Source organism: Toxotes jaculatrix, chromosome 13 (genome assembly GCF_017976425.1).
Source record: "Toxotes jaculatrix isolate fToxJac2 chromosome 13, fToxJac2.pri, whole genome shotgun sequence".
NCBI lineage: Eukaryota > Metazoa > Chordata > Actinopteri > Toxotidae > Toxotes > Toxotes jaculatrix.
Genome location: NC_054406.1, coordinates 18,330,921 through 18,350,415, shown reverse-complemented (window position 1 = coordinate 18,350,415; position 19,495 = coordinate 18,330,921). Strand labels below are relative to the sequence as shown.

General features: G+C 39.6%; 1 protein-coding gene across 1 annotated transcript in view; it reads right to left on the bottom strand.

Moving 5' to 3' along the window:
* The window catches only part of khdrbs3 (KH domain containing, RNA binding, signal transduction associated 3), an 87,932-nt gene that overhangs the window by 44,605 nt on the left and 23,832 nt on the right, over positions 1-19,495 (bottom strand). Inside the window, exon 2 of the mRNA XM_041053761.1 lies at positions 1,270-1,388. Coding sequence (XP_040909695.1) covers positions 1,270-1,388 — 119 coding nt within the window. The remainder of the gene's footprint in view (positions 1-1,269; positions 1,389-19,495) is intronic.

Sequence of the window (19,495 nt, the reverse complement as noted above, 5' to 3'; positions counted from 1 at the left end):
CAAAGACCGCTAGTGACCAGGAACTGAACATGAATATGAATATGTAATTTATATGCACTGATAGATGAGACTTTTTATTAAACTGATCAAATTTATCCAAAGAAATGATAGTTTAGCATTTGCAAAAAATCTTTTTATAATATCATTGTTACGTTTTTTTTATATTTTTATAATATTGGTGATTGTTTACCTTCCGCTTGTTTCTGATTGTTTTCCTATTTTAAATTAAAGAGTGCAACTGCCTGGGTGTAAAAATCACAGATTTTACTGGGCATGTCATTAAAATTCTAGTGATTTTGATCAGAAAAACATGGTGAAATTAAACCTCTGGACTATTATAGGTTCAATGTTTGACTCCTGTGCCATGTTTCCTCCCTGCTGTCCTCTCCATCCACATACTGCAGGTTACCACTGTCCTTCCCCCTGGAGGGCTGAGGTGAAAACTTGAGTGATGTCCTCGTGTAAGAGCGGCCTTCTCACTTTTACATCAGCCTCCCCATCGCGCTCCCAGCGGGTAATCCCTGTCATGTGCCGAGTTTGTGGCGCCAATAAGCGCTGCTGCCGGCGAATCCTTGTCGCGGGTGAGGCTGAAGTGCTTTCCGAAGTGGCAACTGCATTATCGCTCAAAGCGGCTTCACATGGAGGTCATCGGGAAGCTGGCTGCCTAGGACTCGATGCGTGTGACTTATGTGCCGCATTGCAAACGCGCTCTCACCTTACAAGCTATTAATTTTTATGAGAAAAAGGCTCCTAGAACTTGAAAAACACCTACAAGTACATGCATCTACCAGGTATCATAAGAAATCCAGTGCACACTCAAGAAAATGAAACCCGCTGTGACAAAAATCCCTTTGAATCTCGTATCTATAAATATTCATTGACAAATTAATATACCAAGACATCAAAGTGTCATTGACCAAGGTCAGCGTAATGGAGAGGTGTGTGTGTGAGGGAGGAGGAGTGAGAATTACAGTGGTTACATTTCAAAAGCTTAAACAATTCTTCAGACAGGAAGTAACATCCCTAATATAGTTCTACCCCAGTTCTGTCAGCCAACACTCCGCCTGTATGCCGTCTTCCAGATATGCTACATCTAATAACATAAAGCATCAACAAAAAGTGTCAAGTGGCTGTTGTAAGGAATTTAAATCAAAACCAGAGCAACTGTAGTTGGCTTCATTATCTATAAATAACACTATCTAAAATTCTCTATCTGTGCACACATCACATCCTTGGAGAAGTTTCTGGTGGTGGGACTATAGCACTTACTTTAGGAAACTGCTTGACTGGTATTAAAACTTTCTGGCCCAGTTTCATGTTCTTGTTGATGACGACGTCGATGAACTTCTCCTCTTCCTTCCCCTCATCCTTCTGAATCTTTTCAATCTCTACAAAAAGGGAAGAAGAAAAGTAATGAGTCAGGGATGACAAGAAGGACTGTCACAGGACTGTAGTGTTGGTGCAACTAACAGTTATTGTAATAGTTTGTCATTTCAGGGAAATACACTTCAAATATAGGGAGAGTTATGTGATGCAGCAATTACTGTCCACCAGCACCAGCACTCTGTAAAGCAGCTCCTCCTATGGTTCTGGTTACCAGGTCAGTGAGCACTGGTTTTGGTTTTGGCTCTGGACATCCACAATGGTACCAAACCTACTACGGACTACTGTTTACAGATATAAGTATAAAGCTGAAACTATTTTTTACTATTTTCTGACATTTTATGAACCAAACAAGTGACTGATTTATCAAGAAAATGATCAACTGATTAACTGATTATTAAAATAAATATATATATATATTTAAATATTAAATTGAACTATTTCCTTAATCTTGTTTGACAATGTGTGTTCATAGATGATGTTGATGATGAAAGCAGAAAAAAATATGTTTAATCAGAAGGAAACAGCAAAGGTTTGGCATTTTTTTTCTTGCTAAATGACTTACAGGGGAACTCCACCAGTATTACACATGAAGGTCAAGTTCCTAGTCATGAGTACTACACAGCCTATGGAAACAGTTGTAAATTGTCTTCTGTGACTCTGGAGGAGTTACGTCAGGACTGACAAAATAACCTTTGCTGATGTCATGGGGTAATCTCTGTTTGGGCTTGGAGACTTTTAACATACAGTCACATTTACAAACTTGCAAACACAGCTGATCATTTTAGCCCCACTTCTGGGTAGGACTCAACATCTTCTAAGTCTCGTAAACAAACCTTATGAATTGTGCTTTTATTGACAGAAAGTGTTGGGTCATTCATCTCACCTATTGGCTGAAGCTCAGCCATCATGATAATTTGTAATTTGAACAGGGATACCAATTTACTTGTACAGACATGACATGTGCTGGAAGTCCCTTTCATGTGCTTAGAAAAAAAAATGATGGGGAGGACACTGGAGCTTGCACCTCCAGGCTACCAAAAATACTGGCTGTCACGCTTCTTCTTTTGGAAGAGGTAGACTTTGATGTATTTGGAGATGTAACCTTGAACGTTTAATCAGATGGATAACATCTGTGTTTCAGTGCCAGCAAAATGGCTTTGCAGAGAGGGCAGCTGAGAGGTGTGGGGAGGCTAAGACAAAGACTCCAGGCTAAAAACGTGGCAGAGGAAAAGGTGAGGCAGAGCGCAAACTCCATAGATTTATTTCTCATGTGCAAAATTATTTTAAAAGAAAAAACAAAAAATAAAATACGATTAAAAGGGGGGCAATCATGATGCTTTAGCTTTTCAGTTTAAGTTCTGATAGAGCTGTTTGAAGCCTGGCTCAGAATCCGATGCGAAGGCGATTAGATTCAGGCGAAATAAGCTCTGCTTCAATCGAACGCATGATAAACATGTTCACATGTTCAAACACCGCCTCACCAGACATACCACATACCCGTTTTTCAATTACACTAGGTCAGAAATGAGCCAAAGCATATCAGCACTGCAAACTAGAAACTACAGGGGCAATTGTGATTTCTCAACAAAGCTTTGCAGCATTACATTTGCAGAATGTAATTAAAACCTTTGATATGAGTTTTAACGAGGATAAAAGAAGTATCAGTGAGATGGAGATATCTTTAAGCTTCAGTTTATCCCAAGGGGGCCAGAGAGTGCACACGTTCTGAGAAAAGACAACATTAATATTAATGCATCGCCTAGCAACATACCAAGATGAGGTTTCCTCCTTCCACCAGGCGTTGTCCTCAAAACATTCAGGCTCTGATGTGTTAGGAGATTGTGACTGAGACTCTGTTTCAACTACAAACAGTCTTTTTTTTTTTTTTCCTCAAGCTTGCAGCACAAATTTCCCGACTTGCCCACAAAGAAAATTTTTTATTTTTTTTACATCTCAAGACCAAATAAACCCCAACAGGGCTCTGCAGTCAATCAGCAGGTGTAATGAGGAGCCAAAGTGCAGCTTCAAATCAGCTCTTTCTCTCCGAACATGGGAAGACAGAATCAGCCAGTGCGAATTAACTAACCACAGCTCTTTTCAAAGATCTTGTTTGTGTCGCAGTTTATGAGGGAGAAAATGTGGCCATGTGAACTGAGAACCACCCTACACCTCCGAGTCATTACCAAGTTTTCAAAAGAAAGAGATTTCAGCATGCATCACTGACACAAGCTGAGTGTGCCTGCTGTTTTCTTTTCTTTCTTTTTCTTTTCTTGTCAGCTCTATATGAGTCTCTCTCTCTTCTGGCTGCAAATGGTTAGTGAAAAGCGTGATATTCTAGTTTGGCCGTTTGAGAGCCACACAACACAACGAATCAGCACCTTAGAGTCCTGGAACTCGTTGAAAAACTAAGACTGGAAGTCTCTTTCTCGATTGTTGTGGCTGCTGTTCTTTATGTGAAGACGCGTCTGCCATTCAGCAGCAATGTTGACTAGTGAAGTTATGTGAGGAATGAAATGAATTCAGTGGGTTGATAAAGCTTTCAAAGCCAAGGTGTCTCAGCTGCTCAGAGAACCAAGCGGAATGAGTGAATGAAATATCGAATTTTGCAGATTTCCTTAAGATATGTTGTGTTTGACTCTGTGGGGGCTGGAGGAGCTACTTGACCTATATATTGTTGAAATGTACGTTCCTGTTCCCCTGATGAGGGCTGGAGCTGCTGAAATATGTTTTTTTTTCTTACTCCTGAGCAGCAGCTACATTCTTTTCATTGCTTGGCTTCTATTTTATTTTTCTATTTGAGGATGGGAAGAACAGCAAACTTGCAACTTAATCCTATATATTTTTTGATCCCTTTGATTTGTGGGGCCTCAAAAGGGCTTAATATAACTAAGATGCAAGGATAGCTCTGGGGTATTACAACTTGGGGATTATTTTCTTAGTTCTGACCATCATTTGGGAACATAGGGACATCGCAACAACAAACATCTTGTGATCAGATGACATGTCAAACGAATTGGAGCATTGAAATATCAAAAGGATAAATAAAAAACTATATTACATGAGTTGCACATTTGCAACTCCTCTAAGATCCATTATTCAAATTAAAGTGAGGGAAGAAAAAGAGTTCAGCTGCTCCTCAGCAATAACAAAAAACAACATGTTCCAGCAACGTCGGCCCTCATCAGGGGAACATGATATACATATTCAAAAATATACTGTTTAGGCCAAGAGCCTCCTCCAGAGCCCCATAGACCTCAGAGTCAAACCGAGTGAAGAATAACTAAAGAGAATCTTCAAATTTAAATATTTCATTTACTCCTTCCATTTGAATCTCTGAGCAGCTGATACATATTGATCTAGAAAGATGAGCCTTTATTCTTCACATAGCTTTAGAAGATTTAGAAATTATCTTGTTGAGTATAAAACTCCAAAAACAATACCAGAGTTACTACCAGAGTTGTAATAAACCAAAATTATTATTATTCCTTTAAGGAGAGAGTATGAAGAATCTCATGTTCTTCATGTCTGAGATGCAACATCTCAACTTTACAACCTTTCCATGCATAAAAAATATATTTACAGTCTATAAAATGCATCCGCCTGGGTGATGACACCCCACAAAGGGACACCATCCCAGCTGTCTGCTCTTCTATTAGAAATGCATTCCCTTAAAAGCAGCTCTGTAATTTAGGCCTTCCCATTTAAAATACATAAGCTGGGTAGATTTTGGGATTATGCATGACTTCAGCTGCATGCTTGAGAGTCGAGTTGGGGATGGAGGGTCATTGGGTCATTAAGTCTACCAATTTCATGTTGAGGGGCGACACCATGAATACAGTATCTGAGCCCCTAGCTATGTGGTTAATGCAAAGACATGAGCCTGAAACTATTATTCCCCTCAAGTAAGCAGACATCCCAAAATGTTGAACTGCTCCTTTAATGTCAGTGAACCAGATCCAGAAAAATGGATGCACATGTTCTGTCATTTAAGTGCATGCTGGTGTAAAACCCAAAATGTACTGGGTTGAAGAGTGCAGCGAACACCAATCTATTAACAGGCAACTCCACTAGGAATGATTGCTTTACACTGCAATATAAAGGAATGTTTACTCTTTACTTTTCAAATTGTCCTAGTTTCATTCCTTGTAACTGATTACCAATAATATCAAAGTGGTAAGAGCCAGTGTTGCTTTAATTTAAATGTGAAAAATAGCATTGGGTCAGCAGTTCTCTAATAAGGCTGTCTGGGTGCCCTTAGTGGTGGCACTTTGGTAAACAATATGTGTGAAGCAAAAGTTCACAGCTAACAAATATAATGAGAGCTACATTCTCCCTGGTGTATGCACTGATTCAAACACTAATTATCCAAGAGCTCACTGTTGCTTTGGATGTTCCGGGGTATTCTGACACTGGTTTTGTGTCTGCAACTTTGAATTAACTCAACACAGATTTTGAATTATATTTATGTCACCTTTTTACGGTGTGAGCGAAAGCTGTAGATGAGTCTAAGGTAGTACTGGAAATGAATGGAAAAGCCAAACAGTGTGTTCTTTCTCTGGACAGAGTCGTATAACCCCATTTCTGGGTTCAATTTCGTGGAACTGACTGGTGCTTCAGACTTAAATGCACATATAAAGTATTTCTTGCCACAGTATTTTTTTATGTTAGTAGTTAAACCTAAAGGTATTTATCTAACTATGTTGTCCCCAGGCAACTTACAGTGCAATAAAGACAGACTGTCAGCAGCTACATTAGCCTCTATGTACTATTAATAAACACTGCTGTGGTCTTAAAGACGGAGACACATTTGACATTTCAATTAAACAGTATGATATGGTATCTTTTATTGTATTTGATGTAAAATGCTAGGTGTTGAGTTGCATTTGTTATCTCTAGGCAATGCTGCTCACATTCTTAATCATGAAATACCGGCAAAACTGACAATTTTTCTGTATTCATTTGTATTTTATGAAGGTTATTATTATTTGCACTGCTCTTCATTTCAGCACATCACAGGCAGGATGCACCTGCACAGAAAGAGCTTAGTTCTCAGTGTGTTTCCTTGCGTAAATAATTGAACTGAAAATTGGAAGACAGACAGAGTTTTTCTTCTGCTTCAGCAGGCGTCTGAGGCAATAAAAACATACAGTAGCTTGTCTAAATAGCACAATTGAAGTTTATCGGCAGCTTTCCGCCACTTCCTCTATGCAAGCGATGCTGTATGATGATGTTTGCAGGAGACTGACTCATTATTTTGTTGTTTTGCAATTACGGGTCAAATGAATAAAATGCTCAAACAGGAACGTCACATCATTATTCTCATTTTCCAGTTTCGGTCTACGAGAACATGCTTATATAAACCCAATCAAAGAACGCTGAGGTCACCTAGAAAAGGAAGAAAATTGAAAAAAAAAATTCAAGATGGAAGCAAAATAAAACCTCTTGTACACAATGAAAGGCCCTGAAAACCTATTTTTCAATCAGCGTCTTACAATAAACAATGGAATCTTACATGAACACAAAATTTGCAACAGGACTGTTTGTGTTTGCTTTCTGTCTTTTCCGTCTAGTTTGAAGTGGTTTGGGGGCAGTTGGAAAAACAATTATTGCTAATTTAATCATAAATATTAAAGCAAAACAATGCATGGCTGAACTCGGGCCAGTGATAAGGCAGTGACGGTATAATGGTGAACGCTAAAACACAGAATGTAAGAAAGAAAAGGTAAATAAGAGTCAAAACTACAAAAGAATGACTAGCTAAAGTTCGCTAGTCCTGGCTAACATTAGCCACGATAAGCCACTGGTCACAGCTGAGACTGTAGCAGCCCAATACCTCTGAGAATACTGTAAGCAGGACTGAATTCAACTGCTTATAAAGTAAACTTTTAATGTGTAAGAGAAAGAATGAGTTATTTCTTATTTTAAAAGTTACATGGAAAAAAATGAAAAAAAGAATTAAAACCAGTGGGGTTTTAAATGCATCTCAGACATCCTGCAGATTCTACTGAAGTGATTGTACTGTCGCTAAATTAGAACAATTAACCTGTATTTTGACACTGCAGTAAATTCTGTGCCTATGTTCCAATTTAAAATGTGGTCTTCTAAATACTGGGACATTAATAATGTTTTTACTCATGTCTAAATGACAAAGGCAGGATTGAAACCCTTGAACTGTGACATAAAACAACCAAGTCTTCATCTACGCATAAATACTCCATAAATACGCTGTCTTTTCACATGATGATGAAACTGAGAACATGGCCATTTCCCAGTCTCAATAAATGAAGACAAACTATGCTGCTTTGCTGCTTTGGCCATTTTTTTTTTTTAATGTCGTCTCCCCATCCCATAAAGACTCTATGCACCAGGCTGACTGACTGCCGAGGGTTTCAAGCAGTATGGTCGGTGCCAGAAACAGTTTGCCCCACACACATTTCATGTGTGCTACCAATGTGACCACACACGTTTAGTGTGAATCATGGTGTCAAGGCTGTGACCCTTGAAAGAGAAACGCTAACGCACAAAAAAAAAAAAATGCCTGGACTCGCTCCTGTCCTGAAATCTCAATTTCACTCTGGCTCCTCCATTGCCTTGACAAGGTCAGGCTGGCAGCAGGAATTCGTCTCGCCCCCTAATCTAGAGATTACATTCTCGGCGGCCGAGCGAGGCCCTCCCTCCTTCCCCTTTCCTTTCTGCCTCTCTCCCTGCAACCCTGCCAGCCTGGCTCTCTACTGCGAGGTAACGAGCCAAGACCCGCTTACAGTGTAGAGATAATGTCCACGGATTAAGACAGAGAGCCCCTCGAGTGGTGCCTCTTTCATTTCAGTATCCGGCCTGTGAAGCATCATAAATACACCCAGCCAGTCAGGGACTCCACTCTGTGGCTCTCTGTGGAAGTCAGACTCTGTCTTCTTATGGAAGCGTATGGAAGAATATGATTTTAATCCACCAAACTAAGCTACAGCACTACACAATTACAAAAGAGCATTTTTTTTTAAACTGCAAAACTCATGGGACCTTTAGGGATACTCTTGTTACCCTCGGGGTGAGTCACACATTTAAAATGGTTGTATAAGGACATTAAAGTTCCCTTAAGATCCCTTTGGGTGGCGGGGTTGTTTAAAGTGCACAAGTTTGTTTTTTAAGGCCTTTAAGGCTTCAAGTTGCCTTAAAGTTGCCAGAATTGCTACAGGCTTCCACCTAGTGTGACAGCATTTCATGTACTACAGGCGTGCGTTGTTTGCTTATATTAGGATAGTTGCAGGGTGCATTTATCTTGGCACCTGTTCATTTTAAGGCTTGCTCACGAGGAGATTATCAAAGTGCTCTCAACTTGCCAGAGGATTTTTGCTTCACAAATTTTTCCTCATCCATGACATTATGAGCAGCTGCATTAAGCAGGAAGGTGTAATAGATGGAGGTTTTCTAGTTTTTGTGGAGTTACTTGAGGTCACATATAGCTGGAAATAAAATTGAATTAGCAGGATTTTTTAAAGAAAAAAAAAATAGGTCGAGGAGCAGCGAGAGAAGGAAAAGAATAATTTTCAAGAAGCCGGTAAGTTAGCCACAGTAAAATTAAATGAAAATGAATTTGTGTGCTTAAAAGGTTTTCTGGTCTTCCCCTCGCTGCATGACAACTTAAAAAGAAGTTAAGTTTGTGCATTTTCCTCCTCATAGTGGTCTTTTAGAACATATTAGCATTTATATTTTCACTGAGCTGTCCAGGGAGGCAGGATGCAGTGAGGTTCAGAGGAACCCAGGAGACATAAAAGGATGTGAGAGCGTTTGTGTAGGCATCACTTTTTAGTCATAACCTGACTGAACTTTACAACCCACCTCCTGCTCCTCAGATGATAAAGATGTCAACAGTGCAATGCAAACATTGGACACAAAGTCAATGATTTAAGAAAGTTTCCATACACAAATCAAGTCTGACTTCATCTTTAGTAAAGTTGACTTTTTGGCCCGCGGGGATGTTTTTGCTGAGCTGTTAAGAAACAATAAAGCACCGATCAATGCATATTTATCCCTGAAAACAAATACTAGTGATCAAAAACATAACTTTAAACCTGCTTCAAATGTGACCTCAGCATCACTACAGATGTGCGAAGTGTATTTATGAATATGATAATAAAACACATTGTATAACTTGCTGACTATGCTATATTTAAGTTCCAAGGCAAATACATAGAACCTTTTTAAACTGTTGCCTAAAAATGCTGAATGTGAAATGAGTTTGATCCTCAAACAGCCCGTATAGGTTAATAATGTTTCCTCATGCATAATTCAAAATATTTCTCATCATGAAATATTCTGTTTTTCACACAATAGATGAGAAAAGATCAAACTGCTCTGAGGTTTCCTAAAAGCAGCAGCATCAAGCCCGACCTTCCACTCAGACAAACTCATGGTTTACTATTGAGGATTGGTAGATCCTCAAGAGAAGTAAGATGAGCCACACTTACTGTAAGACAGATTTTATACTAAGATCTTTTCATTACAAACTGTGAGTGTAAAAGATTATTTTTTCAGCTGATCTGCCAAGGTTATCTAAGTGTGTAAATGGTTGTCGGCACAAGGTGCAAGAAAAGGTTCCAAACTTTTGACAAAGACACATTAAAATAAGGGACTACTGATCTTCTACATATAGTAACTGCATGAAATCCCACTTGAAATGTATATTGTCAGTACTGGTTCATAGTTTGTGAAATGGTGAACACTAAAACACCAGGAAGTAAATACATAACTACATTCTGTGCTAGCCATCCTACAAGGTTAGCAATCGAGTAACAAGCGATAACTGGGCATTGTTTCATTGAAAAGCCTAAACTCATTACTGAAATACAGACTAGAATTTCCCAGCAGTGCTTGATGTACAATAGGCCCGTTAGCACGATTCCACGAACTAATGTTACGCTAATATTAGGGGTCGGGCACATCAGGATAAACAGTTGGTGTCTCTCTTTCCACCTCAGCCAAGCGTAAAAATGTTTTCCACTCATGATGTGCAAACTGAACCTGTGAATAAAAACTGATGGATGGAAATGCATCTACTGGCTTGTCTCAAATAGAAGTACATCAAAGAAGGAATATATCCTGGCGATGAGCAGGGATGATTTGGCCCCAATCTGCCGCCCGGTGAATAAACCTTTTAACTAGAAAGTGCACAGAAAGTACACAGGCAAGTACATGAACATTTTGTGAACTGCTTGTCCAAGCTCACATGTTGGTAAAAAGCCTACAGTGTGACCCACTGCACCTATAATAGCAGAGGAAAGTGAATATAGATAGATAGATAAATAAGGGCTGACAAAAGAGAAATGCATTTAAAAAAAGAGAAGTGAATAACCAACATATGTAATGAGCCTACAAAGTCACTGCAGGGACTTTTTATGTATCTGTGGTCAGCAAAGAGCCTCCATTATACCAGAGGTGGACCACATGACTGGCTGAGTCCTGAGACTTAATAACAGACCTGTATGATCCAAAATATTGGTCTAACACTAGAAGACACCCATTTACTGTTCTCTGCTCAGATTACAACTTAGATGAATCACTGTCTTTGTTTAGCAGTCCACAGTGGCTGTACAGCCTGTAATGCTTTCTCTTCACCAGGCTATCTGCAGACCGCTGTGTACAACAAAACACCAAGCCCCAGTGGATGCATGTCCTGAATGAATAGGGAGGAAAGAAAAGGACGGGGCTACAGAGATAAATCATTTTAAACGTCTATTAATTAATAATGAATCATCTGTCAGGTCGCACCCCAACCTCAACAATAAACCTTTTTGTTTCTCTGGTGTACCTCAACACGGAGGGCCCACAGCGAGGCCACTTTATCCCACAATTAATATAAGCTGATGTTTATCGGTTCGACATCCTGTTGCCTAATGAAGTTTCCCATAAAACTGTCATTAGGCTGTGAAAGGGCAGGGGGCCGGGAGGGGGGAGATTTGAGGATGAAAATGAAAACTGTGCAGCGTAATGTACATCATTATCTGGGGCTCATCTCAGGCTGCATTATCAAAATACACTGAATCATCATAACTCATAATGACCAGACCGCCTTCATTTTTTATTTCAATTACTCATCGTGTGTCAGTTAAAACTGCAGACAAATGCTTGAAAGCGTGTAAGTGCCTCTTAAAAGCATTCGGCTCTGGTTTGGATCTACACACACACACACCGCATCTCAGATTCTGGTAAACAGAGAAATTCATTTCCACACTAAGTCAGCGAGCATTAGGGAAGCATTAAATGGAGCACGAGTGGTTATGAAATTATCACATGCATATTATTTTCTAACATTTTCCAGCATGCCGTTGACCTAATACACAGCCTCTAAGCATCGCTTGTCCTCTGATCGCAACAAGCTCAGTCAACCTCTGTTCCTAACTGAGCCAAATCAATTAGAGTGCAGTTTGTCGTCTCTTCATGGTGGTGAGCATCAAACAATTCAAGAAGGGGAAAAAGATCAATATTGCAAATGAAATAAGGCACTTGATGTTCTCCAGTGGAGATACACTCATTTCTACGCAGACACAGAGACCATGTTCGGCATCAACAGCGAGAGGCTGGCAAAGACTCTGGATCAGTTCTACAAATACGTCCTCAGTTGTTTTATTACCACTGATTATCTGACAGTTTTGTATTTGGGATTAAGAGTTGAGATGCCACAGACTGCGTGATCACACAGGAGATATACATTTCTGCCTCTATCCACCCGTCCTATGTCTTTCAATCCAGAACACTCTGACTATAAAAGCAGAAAGGCAACTGTTGTGAAGGTTGTTCATTGTATTTTCTTTGAAAACATGAATGTGGATCTACGTTAGCTCCTCATGGAGGCACAGATGATTCACAGCAGATCATTAACAGCTGAATAAAAAAAAAAGAAGTTGTAAACATCTCAGCTCAGTTTCACTGGGCAGAACCAAAGATTCACTGTTATTCATGCTGAAGAAATCCCAGTGACTGAACTGCAACATAAAGGCAAACACATGAAGTCCAGCTTATTTATTGTGAGCAGTTCAAATTATCACGTGAAGACAACTGCAAAATGTCTTCAGTGTCCCTGAAGGGAAAAAAAAGAAAACATCATCAGAGTTATCTCAGCTTGAGACCTCAAAATCGTTTACAGAATATCAGAGTGAGAAGTTGAGGGTGTGAAATTAAAGAAATGTGGTTATTTACTGGGAACATCTATTAAGTTGCATTATGCAAAGTGTAGGACTGACTTTTAGTCCCTAACAGTCAGAGCATCTTGGCCTTTGAAATGCAATGCTAAATCGGTGTATTGTACCTTTAAGAGTAACCGAGGGCCCTGTGTAGCACTGCTGCTATGGTATCGTGCAAACTATCCATTAATTATGTAAATTACAAAAAACTAATTTTAATTACTATTAATTACTAATTACCTATGTTATTAAGTATTTAACCAAGATCACACATTCAATATATCACACCTAGACAGTATAGTACACAAACCTTAGTGAGAAAGGTAATTTAGATCCACCAAGGAGAAATGTTCCTGCTGCATCACCTCTTGTGCTTGAGGCGTTACACTCATGATCTCTTGGCCTCCACTACAGCAGCAGAAACAGCTGCTGTCTGCACACTGTGCCTGGCGCACACATGCTCTATAATGCACGGGATTCTTTACATATGCAGGACAACATGCTGACTCCAGCTGGCACGACAAAATGCCAAAAATGTGAACTCACTTGTAATCTCATTCATAAACTCAAAGCCAATCAGCTCGCTAAAGTTGTTTTAATTCATCTACACCAACTGGAAAAACAGCAGTGATCAGGGACAAAACGCAAAATACTATCTGATAGTTCACTGGGAACTGTGCGACCAGTCTTCGAGGAGGATCTGGACAAAAGTGGTAAACCAATCAGCCGACTCACAGACGTTCCCATCCCTTGAGCCAGGATCCTAAATTGGCTAAAACACTGACTGCAATTATATGGATGGCAATTACACAACACCTCCTGTTGAAATTAAGAGGGAAACTTAATTCATGTTTTTTTTCGTTTTCTTTCACTCATCTCCTCTGTAAATTCTGAGCATAAACACACTGGAAAGAAGCCAAGTCAGATTGTACATCTTGTGAGTCTCTGGTTGTACCACCATAGTCACACTTCAGTGAGAAATCTTGTATTTTTATGAATAAAACATGAGTTTACGGTTCAAAGTGTACACATTTCAATTGTGAAATTACATGCTCACCAAATCCTATTTTAAATGTTATGTGAATGAAAATGAAGAGATTTGACTCATCTCAAATTCTTTACTTGCTATTAAAAATGCTTTAAAACGTAGGGATCTTTAGTAAGACATTTAACTCTGTGCGTTCAACTGAAATTAATACACTTGACTTTATTAGTCAGGACGTTTTATTTAATGTTAGTCAGAAATTGCTGACATGGGAAAACTAACCCCTAAAAGAATTACCACTGACTCTCAGTGACAACAGATATGACTGCTACTGTTAACTTTAATTTCCCTGCTCACATTCTCAGTGCACCTTGCAACATTAACACCTCAGTCCCATTACAGATAAAGAGCATCTTCTATGTAATGGGTTTTGAAGAATTCATAATTGCGCCAAACAAAATACTACTTATCCCTTCTCATGTATTTGACTATGACCTAGTCAAGTGCAGAGAATAGCTGCTGGGGAGTAAGTACAGTAAGGATGTAAGCAAAGTAAAACAAGACATGGGATGCAAGAGAAAACGTCTTGACTGGGCTGGGGTCAGACATTTTGAAGCACAGCCAGATGCCTAAAAAGATCCCAGTTGAACGGCTCAGGGTGTGGACCATGACCAGTTTTACAGCTAAGAGGGAGGTCCTAATGAGTCTCAGAAGGCTCTGAAGAGGGAGGAGTGACTCTATACCGCCTTAACAAAGTTGCTTAGGCCGACTGCACGGATGATACGTCTCCTATGAGGGGAAAAATCCCTTCTATCCCTCCTTAGCTCTTATTTCATTTCTTTTCCTTCCTCCTTCACTTTGCACTTACATGATCCCTCCATGGTCACATGAATATTTTAAGGCCACTAAGACTCCGAAGCATTCGCGCTCCTTACTTTTGGTTGCTTGTGAATTTTTCTGTGATCTGGAGAAAGTCACTCAGGATGAAGGCATCGGCTGAAAATGTAAAATGTCATAACTAATATGTGGAAGATGTCATGATCTGAGCTCCTAGACACACAGCGGGACAAATCTCAGGCTTACAGCTTACGGATGCTACGCTCAAAGAGAATGTTTTGACCATGAACTCAGCTCCGCAGGGAAGGGAAAACCAACAGCTCTATTTAGTGTTTGTTGAATACACTCCATTTCTTCTCCTGTTGCCCTGTGACAGGTTGTCCCTACTGAGACTGCTACAAGACTCTGAGCAGAGGAGGAGGAAGAAAAGAGATCATTAAGCTAGTGATTGCATATGCATCTGTCTATCACATTTGTTTTTTCACCAATACATTCATACATAAGTAATTATTTATTTGCACTTAGCTTAATTATTCAAGTCTGGCACACAAAGGACATCAAAACAGAATATTTTTTCCTTTCTCTGTGTGAAATGGCCCACCATGTCACTCCCTTATGAATGATCAGATTTATAGGCAATGTAAATGCAGAAATTCTCTAATGAGTTCGGGAACTAATTAAATAGTTATGTGATATTTTCCACATTTCTTTCGCCGAACCTCCATTACATGACTGTCAAAAGTTTAATTACAAAAGGAGATTAAAATGATTTCACAATGATCAAATATTAATACAGCTAGTGTGATCATTTCTCTCGGCCCTCATATTTCTTAATAATAACTTGACTTATATGGGATATTTTTTTTTTTTTTTTTACTCACACATCATTTGTCTGCAGGAGCCTTGACCTCAATGAAAAAGCAGGGACGAATTACTCAAGATGAAGATTCTGTCTTAAGTTTTGAACTGTGTAAGTACAGTTAGTTATGTGTGTGATCACCTCTTGTAGTCATCTGAAGTTTTTCCTTACAGTACTTTATTTTTATAAAGAATATTATATTACTCCTTATATGTACTCCTCACAGCCTTGGACACAGTTTGGACAACAGTGAAAAGTACTTGAGGGCCTACTCAGTGTCCCATGACGGCATATAGAGTTACAGTAAGTGATATCCTTGAATGAGCAAGAAACTGATACACACTGCTCTCTTATTTCCAGGCGTGCACACAGAAAGCATTGTTCACTTTTACTTTTCTGTGCACCTTTCACTTTGAAACTGAGGCTGCTAAGAACGGCACACAGATGCTAAATTTAACCGAAAGAGCCGGGGTTGTTGGCCATCTCCGGGACAGGAAACCAAAGGGATTACATCTAAGGTGGGGGAACATGGGTTTAATCTGCAGTAACAAATTAGGAAGTTAAACATTAGCCCATGATTCATTAATTCAAGAGTGGAATTACATTCATGTTAACTATTGCAGTTTAGTAACTGAATTTAATTTAACTTATAAATATAAAGTAATAAATTATATTACTTGGAAATATGGAGAATTAACTCCAGGTTCTCCTTAGACTTTTCATCAGAAGACAAAAAAAAAAGAGTGCCACAACATTATCATTTTTACAGTGAGTTAGGCTGGGCTAGCTTTGGTAGCTAATGAAACAGCAAGTTTAACCTTCCCCCTTCCAAATGTTCAGAATTATAAATCTATCTCCTTTTATCAAACTCTCAATAAGAAAACTAATGAGCACATTTTCCAAAATGTCAAACTGTTCCTTTAAAGTTTAGGGCTGGAAACACACACTGAGTTATCCTCACACCCAGTGTCCGTGCCATAAAAACTCACTAACACAACAAAGTGTATCAATCCATGACTAAAAATAATCCCAACAAACAATTTCCTAGAAGGTCTTCTGCTCAAACGTTCAGTGCTCAGCTGTTTTAGGAAATTACTCAGCCTTTTGTAAAAAAAATGAAATATATATTTGTGATCCTTTTTTTTTTTTTTAATTTACAGCTTCAGTGAGAACAAATGGACTTAGAGACAAGCCAGGGAAGCAGCAACATAGAGACCTTGATTTGGTCTTTCTGTGAGATTTGCTGACAGGAACTGTAGGATTTCTATCTGAGTAGACCTTACTGACATTGTTCCTGTTGTGTAGATCTATTGCAAACCAGCCTGTGGTTTATAATGCCTCTGTTAGGTAGAGAAAAGGTATGTTTACATGGAGCCTAATATTTCAATTATAATCAGTTTAATAGGCCAAACGGAATTAAAAATGTTCCATATTTGAACACCAAAGCAAAAAACAACTGAAATGCCTATCGGTTGCAGAGGGTTGGTTTGAACCTTTTCATAAACCGATCAAAAGAATAATTGTACCATGTACAATGGTACAATTTAACTTAATTACTTCTGGCTCTGTGCTCTGCGTGCATGTCATCCATCTTGACATGAATGGGGACGTCCGTTTATCCACTTCCCAAATGGCGGAGTAAGCATGTGTCAATATGGAGCTGTTGCTTAATTAAGACCAACGCCATAATAGCAGCTACTGGGCTGAACAGACAATAGATATCCATCTATCTGTTCTGAGCTGATCAAACACGATAAGATAGGATAGCAGTAAGAGGAATGCAAGTCATATTAATCACGTTTGCGCATGTCACACAGCTGTTCCAATTCAATGCACGTTTTGCTGTATGTAAACATCAGACCGTATCGAATGCCGTGCAAACGGTGGACTCAAAATCGTCAATCAGAATGAAGGAACGTGCAAATGTAACTGCAGCTAATGACAAAAAGAGAGATGTTGGGGAGGGGGGGCAGAAAGGGAGGTGGAGGGCTGGTTAGCAGTAGGCAGCTGGGGCCGGCTGTGCTGAACGGGCAGCAGCCAGGCTGATGGATTACACCAGCTCTCTCCTGGGTAAACGGACACCGCCACCCCTCCCCTTTTAACAATGTCTCAGCCTGTATCGTCATTGAAATGTCTCCAAAGATGGAGGTGAACATGCAGCTGAGCCACTTAATCTGAGAGGCTACATTTCTACCACAAGCAGAGGATTTGAGAGACCCCTGCAAAAGATATTTTCTAAACAAATCTGATATCATTTTCGCAGAAATGACTTGTCCACCAATACCAATACCATCTGCGAGCCAAGAGCAATGCTGAAAAACAAGACAATCCAGCGGCTCATCGATTCAGTCAAGACTAATTGCCGGGAAAGAAGCCCATATTGTTTTCATACATATTTCCTATCTCATTGTCATTTGCAGTGCAGCTTAGAGTGCAGTCACTCCTTGGTCATGGCTTGGCATGTGGTTTTAGAGGTTATGATCATCACGGCCTCCGGTGCTATGAACAGAGCATTTTAGGGCCTGATAGCCGCAGGACCTACTTCAATCAGGTCTGTGTTATAAGGTCATGCAGCTTAAGAGTGTACTCTGACTAAATAAATAATGAGAAATGGGAATGTGCAAAAGCAAGGCAAATTAACTGCCCCCCTCACAAAACTCACACATGCACTTTCACATTTCCTCTCATAGAGTCTATGTCAAGGGGCTGTCCTCATGTTTCACAGCTACAAAAACTGAGTCCTCAGTAAAGCCCTTGACATTTTCTCAACTACTTTATCACGCTTTAAAAGTAGGAAATCCCACAGCCAAGCCCCTTGTCTGAATGCTTTCCTGTGCTTGGCTTGAGAGTAACAAATTACAGCAACAGCAGTTGAGTCACAGCCACTCTAAGCCACCCCCCCCCCCCCCCTTTTTTTTTTTTTTTTTACTGTTAAGACTTTACATTTCAGCAAGGTTTGTTTTGGAAATAAGTGAATATTAAAATATATAATGATTCTATAAAAGGCTAACTTTAATTGTTAATTCCTCAGATTCCCTGAAAATGTGCCTTGAGGCAAAAGAGCAGTAAAATTATAGATGAAACAATTATGGCTGTAAATAACTGTAACATCATTCGCATAACAGCTGGATAATTGGACCAGACCATTTTCACGAACAATACTCTAAATGGCTTGCAAATGTCCATTAACACTGTGTACTGGGACACCTCAACAACAGTCAACAGTTTAATCATCATTGCTAATTGTAAATCATTTCTCAGCCTGGACTGCAAGTACGCACAGCAAAAATACTGATGCTTTATGCTGCATTGATGATTAGACTCACTAATGGTCAAACTGACAGTTAAAGCAAACATACATGTATTTACCTAAAAAGAAAAGTGGACTGGGAACTTTTACAGTGTCCTGTAAAAAAGTCAGAAAACAACTCCCAAGTTTCCTAAAATGATGTCCTGTTTTCACCAAAAGGCACAAAGCTAAAGATATTCAACACACAATGATAGATAAATGAGAAAGGAAGCAAATCCTGACAGCTGAAGATTCATGTGATAATTCTCTGCAGATCGTGGCTCCATGAGAAAGCCTTTCACACCGTCACTGTCACGTTTTCATGCTGTCATTTGATACATTGTCATTATAAAAATATCCATAATAGCCACTTTAGCAATCGATCGAGTACCCAGATGTTGTTGTTAATATTCTCTGAGTCCACCAGTACATTAATCACCTAAATATTTTAGCAATGTTTCCCAAAATAGGCGACCATAAAGGTCCGTTCACTTTGTGTCACAGTGTTCTTTGCTACTCTCCTGACCGTTATATCCTACACCTCAACATCCCGCTTTCACTGGCATTACTCACCTTCTCTGTATTTATGTGGCAACACATCTGAGTGACCCAGTGAATGGCATTATTGATTGATTAATCTGCAGTCCCTTTTTTTGAAAATAACCCTTGCTACGTTGATAGCACGGTCTCCAGTAGGTCACCATATCTGATTAACCTTTTGTACATGGCCGAGCTTTTAAAAGCAGGGAGGGGGGAGACATGAACAGAACTTCTCTATATTCTGCTCCTATTCTAAGTGATTAAATCAATTGTGAGTGCTTAGCCTCGCTTCGGGCCCATGCTGTAGGAGCGATAGTGTCGGCCTGCTGAATCCGTGTTCGCTGAGTCACCCGGCGTGCTCTGCCAAGCACTTACCAGATCCCCGGGAAGCACATCAAACCTGGGATTTTATGAAAGAGGAT